Raw genomic sequence first — 11,907 nt, forward strand, 5'->3', positions numbered from 1 at the left:
TCTATTCAATTTTATTATAAAAAATTGTACAAAGGTAAAGCTTGCATGTTGCTCCCGGGATAACATAGAGGTGTAGGGAAAGTCATTGATCCAGGGACAGGAATCCGTAGCCGGAAATTCTCTTTGAAGAAGAACGGCATCCCGACCAGAGTTTGTGCGGATGATGCGTGAGCCATGTTCACCGCTTCTATCTCCGCAGAAAGCAGACGTTTCCACTTGTTCCTCCGATTCTGGAACCAAGTTTTCACCTGTATCTCTGTCAACTGGAGACTGGAGGCGAGACTAGCTCGTTCTGTACTGCTAAGGTAACGTTTCAGGTCAAACGTCGATTCTAGTTGGTAAACTTGACTCCGCGAGAATACGGTCCGAGACTTCTTCCTTGATGAGTTGGATGTTTCGTCGTCGTCAATATGACCCTTTTCTTCTGAAATAGCAGGTGATGTTTGGTTGTAGTATCTCTGGTCACCTTCTTTATAATCATGAAAAAGTTGATGTCTCTTCACCATCTCTTGCCCCAGAATTAGTCTGTTTTGTCACCTAAAATAGTGCAAGCACGGTAATCAATCCAAATGTTTATTCTAAACAAACGTGGCTATCTTGTTATTGTGTTAAAAAACAGCATCATTTAAAATCAATCAAGCAACTTTTTCTTCTTCCATCAAGCAGTTTAATTAAAATAATATTTTTATCAGTAGCCGAAAAATCTCGAATTAGACTTCTAATAAATAAAGAAATAAAACAATTGCTGTAGTCTGTCATTCTTTATCATCATATCTTACATCATGCAATAATAATAATAGTTATAGGTTCAATATAATGTGTCATTGTTATCAGAATAACAATCAAGTAGGCTACCCAAAAAATAAAACACAATTTATAAAGCATTTTAACTTACTTAGACAAGAAAGTGTGAGATCGTTGAGGTCATCGCGTGGTTTCTTTCCTCCGGGTAAAAGGTAGAAGTCCGTAGAATCCTCCCCACCGCTGAATCCTTCTGAAGACACGGAGCGCATGCGTTGTCTCTGCAGCAGCCCCGCGTCGGAACCAGAATTACAACTGTCCTTGTGCGCGTCCTCGGACACAGTTCCAAGAATTGACTGAATAGTAAAATTGGAAACTGAGGTAAATGATACTTTACTGCAACTGTCTTCAGATTTCTTCATTCTGATAAACATTTAGAACCTTTAACTTCAGGCAATAAATGTGGAACCCGTTGGATATTCTTTCAGAAGCGGGTATGTTCTCCTTCTGCAAAGTTATGTCTGAATTCCCCGAGTACCATCACTCCCATACAACGTTCAGTTACTTTGTTTGCGCGTAGGTAGGATTCTCATGGACCAATCACAAGCTGGGAAGAGACCCGGTCATTTTAAACGGTGCTGGAGCTGAGACACACGCACCAAAGCGCTCCGCAACCCAACTCAGTCTGCAACAAATGAATGCTATGCACACCTGACGGTCCACAGTCAATATTAGAATATTACACATGAAAATGCCCTTCAAGATCAAATGTTGTAGACATATAGCTCTATTTTGAATTTCCACTATTCCGTGCTGTATTATAGCCACTAATTGGAGATTAATTATTGTTTGTTACAAATTAGTGAGCTGATTTCGTTGTACTTATTCCGTACAGAGATGTGAAACCAAGCCTTAATCCTCTCAGACGGATTCGGAAAGGCCAATGTGCGCCTAGTTTCTGTCTGAAAATTGGCCTTTGGCGATTTCACCATTCTGTTCTTGAAAATACCAGAATAAATTAAATGGAATTTATTTTGTGAAGACATCTCTTAATCTTTAGTCCTATCTATATATAGCCTATGGGCCAAATTCAAGAAAATATTGAAATATGTGTTTCGATATCAGTAATGTTGTCATCATTTATTGTTTTGTCCAGAGTCTTATCCCACTGAGCACACTGGCTGAATCAACGTTGTTTCCATGCCATTTCAACGACATTACGTTGAACCAACGAGGAATAGACGTATGTGCCCAGTAAGGATATCTCTGGGATGAGTCATCCACTGACAATATAGAGACTTATAATTAGCTAAACATCTATTATATTATATTAATAATTAAATGCGTGCTATGCTTTTGTTGTCTATAAGTTAAAGCTTTCAGAATTGTATTGATGAATTCCAAATCCCTTAAAAGGAATGACACATAAAATGTTTCCCCAAAGGAGCGCAATGTTTAACTCTAAAATGTAATCTAAATGTAAGGACTGGACATACTGTGTTTGATACGAAACACACATTCAACGTATAAGTCCCACGTTTTATTAAAGGTATAGATGAAAAACATGTATGTATGTTTCTAAATACACTCGGTGTAGTCGGGAACGTATTTCACGATTTATTCAGCAATGTAACAAATAACAAAAATAAAAATCTCCATGTTTTGGCCATTTATGTGAAACCCTTATCACGGATTGTTGTTGTTGTTAAATTACATTTCGCGTTGACAGCAAGTAAAAGTCTGCGATAACATTGTGAGACGGATAGCCTATGATTTCCCATACTTCAGAACATATGATTTGTCCTCACTGTCTTGCGCTATAAAACGATATAGGTCAAAGTAGCAGTTATTTTTCAGCTGTGAGCCATTATACCGGGTACGTGAAGCGAACAGTGGAACTATATAACTATTACACATAAACGGCTATACATGATGAAATGTTAACTTTACTTAGGATTTGTTCTAATCTCATACAAAACATCGATGTAATTGATTGTAAAATGTCGTAGACTACATGGAGACACGGATCTATACGTTTCCACCCTGTTTAAAAACATGTAAAACCCATCAGTTAAATTAAAGCGATATCAATACCAAATGTTCAGATTACTTTGGACGCACAACGATTTAATATGAAATTATTTGAATAAGGAGGAAATATTTCAGTTTTGGACACGGGAATACAAATAATAATAATAATAATAATAAATACAACATTTGTCATAATAGACCTGTACAATATACAAAGCCTTTTAACCAACACCAACTATTATCATAGATTAAAAATAAATAAAAATAGGCCTAATAATGTTTGTAATACATAAATGACAATACATAAATATCAACACAATAAATGAGTCTCTCAAACTGGTCTCAGCAGCGGCACGGATGTGACTAGTGGATGTGAATAGTACATTTGATGAGGGAATGTTAGTAGAGACTGACTGACTGACACGTTCCCAGCGCTGCCCGTTTCTGAGCCGGTGTTGTCGTGGTACAATATGGGAACGCGGACTATCCTCTGGGCCGCGGCGTGGCTCAGATTGGCCGCTTCGAGTTCCGCGGCCAACTGTCGTTTCCACTTGTTCCTTCTGTTCTGGAACCAGATTTTCACCTGGGTCTCCGTGAGGTGTAGGGATGCCGCCAGGCCTGCCCGTTCCGAGCTACTGAGGTACCGTTTCATATCGAACGTTGACTCCAACCGAAACACCTGACTCCTTGAAAAGACTGTCCGCGTTTTCTTTTTCCGACACGTTTTTTTATCCGAGTTCTCGTCTTTAATTTTCCTCCAGTCATTCACCAACTCTACTTCCTTCTTTGGTTCATCCCCATCACTCTCCTCCAGAACGACATCATCAGTACTTTTGTTTTTGTCGTCCTCTTGGTCGTCTTGGTCGGGTGATTTTCGCAGCAGCTCCGGTGTGTCTCGGTCCCCGCCTGTTGATGGTGTGTCTCTCACGACGTCCTTCTCAAACCCTAAACGATATAAACGACAATGTTTATCAATCAGGGAAAACATTAATGCAACCATAAAATAAACATATATATATTTTTTAAACCACTATAGTTAACAATTTGATTATACTCATCCAAGTACATTTTCTTAAAAGGACCCGAATCGCCTGGGGAGTCAAATTGAGGCAGTAGGCCTAATTGTTGTGGGACATTTTGCAATATTGGACTGAAGATTCATGACAATATGAAGGTTACTTAAGACATAGTTCAACTTTACATCTATATGTAACTCTGTGTTGTTGTATGTGTCGAACTGCTATGCTTTATCTTGGCCAGGTCGCAGTTGCAAATGAGAACTTGTTCTCAACCAGCCTACCTGGTTAAGTAAAGGTGAAATATATATATATATATAACATTTACTAATCATTAGTCTGACTATTATTCCAACTGAGGTGTATTGCGAATAGCAAGTATTATAGCAGCATAATTGATTTAAAAATATGTTGTAGTCTTATTTAATCCGTTATAACCCAAACATTATTTGAGGTATTCTAATGAGCTAAATGTATAATCAGAACCGATTGAATGTATGGTAGTAATCTACCTCCGGTCCTGTATAGATGGTGTCCCGATGTGCCAAGCGCGTAGGGATACCACCACGCCGACGCTCGTTCCAAATAGTGCGCCGATAATCCAAATCTCTGGGCTGGGATGTCAAAACTAGGAAAAGTTAAATCACCGATCCGGGAGAGAGAGAAACCTCCTTCCAGTAGTCCTTTGGTGGTGGCAAGCAGCGTCTTCGGTTTGGAAGGTTTACTGTCGAAGTTGAGCAGGTTCTTGATAGAGAAAGGTGAGTCTTTAGCGGGCGGACGGGTCTCCTGTTCCGTCTCTGCCTTCGCTTGTGAATGTTTATTGTCCATTTGAATGACTCACGGCAGACACACGTCAAGAGAAACAGTTGAAGATATTGTTGCTTTATTCCGGTTACCAAAACGTGGCGTTTCAGTAAAACATAGGCCTAGTTTTTTGAATGCTTTGAGAATAAAGAAAAAAATATTTGTTTAAAAAGTGCGAAATTGTATGCACTCACTAATGTAAATCACTCTGGATAAGAGCATCTGCTAAATGACTCGAATTTAAATGTAAAATGTAGCATACATCTTGAGGCAGGTCTGTCCTGGAATGATCGCAGCAATGATAAATGGCACAATGATCAATGCGTCAGACTTGCACCGCATTCTACTAACGATTACATAAAACGGTTATATGCGCGCAGTCCTGGGCGATTGGGCATATAGGCTACAATGGCAAATGGGATTTGAGATGAAACTGGAGAGCAGTGGAAGGGAGGGGACAGGAGGACAAGAATAGGTAGGGTAGGCCTACGGGGGGAGAAGAGAAGAGCAGAGGAACGGAGGGAGGGGACAGGAGCAGGGTAGTAGGTAGGGTCGGCCTGCTAGGCGGGATCCTTGGGACATCCCCTATTGACATTTAAAACGGTTAGGGTTGGGCTTAAGTATAGGGTTTAAGGTTGGGTTTAAGTATAGGGTTGAGGGTAGAAACGTCCCAAGGATCTATTTTTGCACTGACCGACAAGTCAACCCAGACTGTGTGACCCCCCCCCCTCCAGGCTGAATAGGATGGGCGTGTTTTCGGCCATGAAGTCCAATTAGAAAGCACAATGGAAGTAGATGGGTAATGCACTCAGATGTTACTAACAATTACTTACTGTCAAACAGGCATTTAATAAGTAAACACATGTCCTAATTGGTTGTAATGACAGGTCTACTCATTAGCAGTGCATGTACAACATGAATAGGGTGAAACTGTTCAGTCATTGTTGATGGGTGAATGGGGGGGGGGGCTGTTTTATTAGATGCTGACAGTTAATTAAACACTAAATGGGGTGCTTTTACCTGCATTATCACCTGTTGGTGCCACACGCTGGCTGAATGATGACAATGAGGTGCACTTTTCTATATTCCAGCAACAACAAAAAAACGTTTTTTTATTTATCTTTCAAGTTAAAATATAAATGATTTATTTCAGATAAGGAAATGCATTTGTTAACCAGTGATTTGTTTAGTGAGTTTTGTCCCACTTTAAATGAAACCTAACGTCTGGTATGAACAAATAAACTAAAATACTTGTGTATACTACGTCATGCAACAACAGAAGTTTCACTCAGAATATAATCTGATTTGCAGAGAGGAAGTCCTGTAGGCAATCATTAGCCCAATCATTAGCCCAATCATTAGCCCAATCATTAGCCCATCATTAGCCCATCATTAGCCCATCATTAGCCCAATCATTAGCCCATCATTAGCCCATCATTAGCCCAATCATTAGCCCAATCATTAGCCCATCATTAGCCCATCATTAGCCCAATCATTAGCCCATCATTAGCCCATCATTAGCCCATCATTAGCCCATCATTAGCCCATCATTAGCCCAATCATTAGCCCATCATTAGCCCATCATTAGCCCAATCATTAGCCCATCATTAGCCCATCATTAGCCCATCATTAGCCCATCATTAGCCCATCATTAGCCCATCATTAGCCCATCATTAGCCCATCATTAGCCCAATCATTAGCCCAATCATTAGCCCATCATTAGCCCAATCATTAGCCCATCATTAGCCCATCATTAGCCCAATCATTAGCCCAATCATTAGCCCATCATTAGCCCAATCATTAGCCCATCATTAGCCCAATCATTAGCCCATCATTAGCCCATAATTAGCCCATCATTAGCCCAATCATTAACCCAATCATTAGCCCAATCATTAGCCCATTATTAGCCCATCATTAGCCCAATCATTAGCCCATCATTAGCCCAATCATTAGCCCATGATTAGCCCAATCACTAGCCCATCATTAGCCCAATCATTAGCCCAATCATTAGCCCATCATTAGCCCATCATTAGCCCAATCATTAGCCCATCATTAGCCCAATCATTAAATCAAATCAAATTTTATTTGTCACATACACATGGTTAGCAGATGTTAAATGCGAGTGTAGCGAAATGCTTGTGCTTCTAGTTCCGACAATGCAGTGATAACCAACAAGTAATCTAACTAACAATTCCAAAACTACTGTCTTATACACAGTGTAAGGGGATAAGGAACATGTACATAAGGATATATGAATGAGTGATGGTACAGAGCAGCATACAGTAGATGGTATCGAGTACAGTATATACATATGAGATGAGTGTGTAGACAAAGTAAACAAAGTGGCATAGTTAAAGTGGCTAGTGATACATGTGTTACATAAGGATGCAGTCGATGATGTAGAGTACAGTATATACATATGCATATGAGATGAATAATGTAGGGTAAGTAACATTATATAAGGTAGCATTGTTTAAAGTGGCTAGTGATATATTTACATCATTTCCCATCAATTCCCATTATTAAAATGGCTGGAGTTGGGTCAGTGTCAATGACAGTGTGTTGGCAGCAGCCACTCAATGTTAGTGGTGGCTGTTTAACAGTCTGATGGCCTTGAGATAGAAGCTGTTTTTCAGTCTCTCGGTCCCAGCTTTGATGCACCTGTACTGACCTCGCCTTCTGGATGATAGCGGGGTGAACAGGCAGTGGTTAGCCCATCATTAGCCCATCATTAGCCCATCATTAGCCCATCATTACATTTACATTTACATTTAAGTCATTTAGCAGACGCTCTTATCCAGAGCGACTTACAAATTGGTGCAATCACCTTATGACATCCAGTGGGACAGTCACTTAACAATAGTGCATCTAAAACTAGGGGGGGTGGGGTGAGAGGGATTACTTAACCTATCCTAGGTATTCCTTAAAGAGGTGGGGTTTCAGGTGTCTCCGGAAGGTGGTGATTGACTCCGCTGTCCTGGCGTCGTGAGGGAGTTTGTTCCACCATTGGGGGGCCAGGGCAGCGAACAGTTTTGACTGGGCTGAGCGGGAGCTGTACTTCCTCAGTGGTAGGGAGGCGAGCAGGCCAGAGGTGGATGAACGCAGTGCCCTTGTTTGGGTGTAGGGCCTGATCAGAGCCCTGAGGTGCCGTTCCCTCCCAGCTCCGTAGGCAAGCACCATGGTCTTGTAGCGGATGCAGCTTCAACTGGAAGCCAGTGGAGAGAACGGAGGAGCGGGGGTGACGTGAGAGAACTTGGGAAGGTTGAACACCAGACGGGCTGCGGCGTTCTGGATGAGTTGAAGGGGTTTAATGGCACAGGCAGGGAGCCCAGCCAACAGCGAGTTGCAGTAATCCAGACGGGAGATGACAAGTGCCTGGATTAGACCTGCGCGCTTCCTGTGTGAGGCAGGGTCGTACTCTGCGGATGTTGTAGAGCATGAACCTACAGGAACGGGCCACCGCCTTGATGTTAGTTGAGAACGACAGGGTGTTGTCCAGGATCACGCCAAGGTTCTTGGCGCTCTGGGAGGAGGACACAATGGAGTTGTCAACCGTGATGGCGAGATCATGGAACGGGCAGTCCTTCCCCGGGAGGAAGAGCAGCTCCGTCTTGCCGAGGTTCAGCTTGAGGTGGTGATCCGTCATCCACACTGATATGTCATTAGCCCATCATTAGCCCAATCATTAGCCCATCATTAGCCCATCATTAGCCCATCATTAGCCCATCATTGGCCCATCATTGGCCCATCATTGGCCCATCATTAGCCCATCATTAGCCCAAATCAACCTTATTCTAACCATGTGACAACACTCTGCCCTGTCAGGGGGACAACACTCTGCCCTGTCAGGGGGACAACACTCTGCCCTGTCAGGAGGGCAACACTCTGCCCTGTCAGGGGGACAACACTCTGCCCTGTCAGGGGGACAACACTCTGCCCTGTCAGGGGGAGGACAACACTCTGCCCTGTCAGGGGGACAACACTCTGCCCTGTCAGGGGGAGGACAACACTCTGCCCTGTCAGGGGGAGGACAACACTCTGCCCTGTCAGGGGGAGGATAACACTCTGCTCTGTCAGGGGAACAACACTCTGCCCTGTCAGGGGAACAACACTCTGCCCTGTCAGGGGAGGACAACACTCTGCCCTGTCAGGGGAGGACAACACTCTGCCCTGTCAGGGGAGGACAACACTCTGCCCTGTCAGGGGGACAACACTCTGCCCTGTCAGGGGACAACACTCTGCCCTGTCAGGGGGGGCAACACTCTGCCCTGTCAGGGGGGATAACACTCTGCCCTGTCAGGGGGAGGATAACACTCTGCCCTGTCAGGGGGAGGATAACACTCTGCCCTGTCAGGGGGAGGACAACACTCTGCCCTGTCAGGGGGAGGACAACACTCTGCCCTGTCAGGGGGACAACACTCTGCCCTGTCAGGAGGGCAACACTCTGCCCTGTCAGGGGGACAACACTCTGCCCTGTCAGGGGGACAACACTCTGCCCTGTCAGGGGAGGACAACACTCTGCCCTGTCAGGGGACAACACTCTGCCCTATCAGGGGAGGACAACACTCTGCCCTGTCAGGGGAGGACAACACTCTGCCCTGTCAGGGGAGGATAACACTCTGCTCTGTCAGGGGAACAACACTCTGCCCTGTCAGGGGACAACACTCTGCCCTGTCAGGGGAGGACAACACTCTGCCCTGTCAGGGGAGGACAACACTCTGCCCTGTCAGGGGAGGACAACACTCTGCCCTGTCAGGGGACAACACTCTGCCCTGTCAGGGGGGCAACACTCTGCCCTGTCAGGGGGGGCAACACTCTGCCCTGTCAGGGGGGATAACACTCTGCCCTGTCAGGGGGATAACACTCTGCCCTGTCAGGGGGATAACACTCTGCCCTGTCAGGGGAGGATAACACTCTGCCCTGTCAGGGGAGGATAACACTCTGCCCTGTCAGGGGGAGGACAACACTCTGCCCTGTCAGGGGGAGGACAACACTCTGCCCTGTCAGGGGGACAACACTCTGCCCTGTCAGGGGGAGGACAACACTCTGCCCTGTCAGGGGGAGGACAACACTCTGCCCTGTCAGGGGGAGGACAACACTCTGCCCTGTCAGGGGGAGGACAACACTCTGCCCTGTCAGGGGAGGACAACACTCTGCCCTGTCAGGGGAGGACAACACTCTGCCCTGTCAGGGAGGACAACACTCTGCCCTGTCAGGGGAGGACAACACTCTGCCCTGTCAGGGGAGGACAACACTCTGCCCTGTCAGGGGAGGACAACACTCTGCCCTGTCAGGGGAGGACAACACTCTGCCCTGTCAGGGGACAACACTCTGCCCTGTCAGGGGAGGACAACACTCTGCCCTGTCAGGGGAGGACAACACTCTGCCCTGTCAGGGAGGACAACACTCTGCCCTGTCAGGGAGGACAACACTCTGCCCTGTCAGGGGACAACACTCTGCCCTGTCAGGGGACAACACTCTGCCCTGTCAGGGGAGGACAACACTCTGCCCTGTCAGGGGGAGGACAACACTCTGCCCTGTCAGGGGAGGACAACACTCTGCCCTGTCAGGGGACAACACTCTGCCCTGTCAGGGGAGGACAACACTCTGCCCTGTCAGGGGAGGACAACACTCTGCCCTGTCAGGGGGAGGACAACACTCTGCCCTGTCAGGGGGTGGACAACACTCTGACCTGTCAGGGGAGGACAACACTCTGCCCTGTCAGGGGAGGACAACACTCTGCCCTGTCAGGGGGAGGACAACACTCTGCCCTGTCAGGGGGAGGACAACACTCTGCCCTGTCAGGGGGAGGACAACACTCTGCCCTGTCAGGGGGAGGACAACACTCTGCCCTGTCAGGGGGAGGACAACACTCTGCCCTGTCAGGGGGAGGACAACACTCTGACCTGTCAGGGGGAGGACAACACTCTGACCTGTCAGGGGGAGGACAACACTCTGCCCTGTCAGGGGGACAACAGTCTGCCCTGTCAGAGGGACAACACTCTGCCCTGTCAGGGGGAGGACAACACTCTGCCCTGTCAGGGGGAGGACAACACTCTGCCCTGTCAGGGGGGACAACACTCTGCCCTGTCAGGGGAGGACAACACTCTGCCCTGTCAGGGGAGGACAACACTCTGCCCTGTCAGGGGACAACACTTTGCCCTGTGAACCATCTTTTTCAAACATTGAAATCTAATTGAATTCCAAACCTCATATTACATAATAGTTTATTGGTCGTGTGAGAGGACCGACATGTTAGTCACAATCATATAGCAGGAAGGAGAGGGAAGCAAGGAGAAATTGGGTTTCCATGGGGACACTGGTTTAGGAGTGCTGATACAAGCAGGGAGAAGGATAGGGGGTTGCAAGGTGAGGTACAGGAAAGGCAAGGGTTAAAGGGGGTGGAGTCAATGATGCTGTTGGAACACAGTGGGGAGTATTTGAAATTACATCAATCATAGGATTGGTGAATCATAAGCAACTTTAACTGATAGAATAAGCCAGTGTGTTACCATCGGGCCAATCACTGCTCCAGTGTGTTACCATTGGGCCAATCACTGCTCCAGTGTGTTACTATCGGGCCAATCACTGCTCCAGTGTGTTACCATCGGGCCAATCACTGCTCCAGTGTGTTACCATCGGGCCAATCAGCCAATCACTGCTCCAGTGTGTTACCATCGGGCCAATCAGCCAATCACTGCTCCAGTGTGTTACCATCGGGCCAATCACTGCTCCAGTGTGTTACCATCGGGCCAATCACGGCTCCAGTGTGTTACCATCGGGCCAATCACTGCTCCAGTGTGTCACCATCGGGCCAATCACTGCTCCAGTGTGTTACCATCGGGCCAATCACTGCTCCAGTGTGTTACCATCGGGCCAATCACTGCTCCAGTGTGTTACCATCGGGCCAATCAGCCAATCACTGCTCCAGTGTGTCACCATCGGGCCAATCACTGCTCCAGTGTGTTACCATCGGGCCAATCACTGCTCCAGTGTGTTACTATCGGGCCAATCACTGCTCCAGTGTGTTACCATCGGGCCAATCACTGCTCTAGTGTGTTACCATCGGGCCAATCACTGCTCCAGTGTGTTACCATCGGGCCAATCACTGCTCTAGTGTGTTACCATCGGGCCAATCACTGGACGCTACACTCCAGGCTCCAGTGTCTGTTTTAACCAGTGACAATACATCTGGAAGAGACCGTCACGCGCTAATCTGTGAGGTCAAAAGGTCAGCCATACATCCCCCTCCATTTGTGCAGGTGGCCAAACAAATTCTTCTCATTAACTTAACATGTACTGGGACCTGCTGATA

The 11,907-nt window shown here is 46.4% G+C and overlaps 2 protein-coding genes across 2 annotated transcripts; both read right to left on the reverse strand.

The window, feature by feature from the left end:
- Positions 1-14: 14 nt before the first annotated feature.
- On the reverse strand, positions 15-506 carry LOC124018354 (homeobox protein HMX2-like). Its single transcript, XM_046333629.1, has one exon. The coding sequence runs from the start codon at positions 504-506 to the stop codon at positions 15-17; it is 492 nt and encodes a 163-aa protein (XP_046189585.1).
- A 2,201-nt stretch (positions 507-2,707) lies between these two features.
- On the reverse strand, positions 2,708-4,625 carry LOC124018348 (homeobox protein HMX3-like). Its single transcript, XM_046333622.1, has 2 exons — positions 4,301-4,625; positions 2,708-3,717 (listed from the first exon to the last, which is right to left on the reverse strand). The coding sequence occupies exons 1-2, from the start codon at positions 4,614-4,616 to the stop codon at positions 3,104-3,106; spliced, it is 930 nt and encodes a 309-aa protein (XP_046189578.1). The 5' UTR covers positions 4,617-4,625; the 3' UTR covers positions 2,708-3,103.
- Between the last annotated feature and the right edge of the window lie 7,282 nt (positions 4,626-11,907).

The sequence above is a fragment of the Oncorhynchus gorbuscha genome, unplaced genomic scaffold (genome assembly GCF_021184085.1).
Source record: "Oncorhynchus gorbuscha isolate QuinsamMale2020 ecotype Even-year unplaced genomic scaffold, OgorEven_v1.0 Un_scaffold_487, whole genome shotgun sequence".
In the NCBI taxonomy this organism is placed as follows: Eukaryota; Metazoa; Chordata; class Actinopteri; order Salmoniformes; family Salmonidae; genus Oncorhynchus; species Oncorhynchus gorbuscha.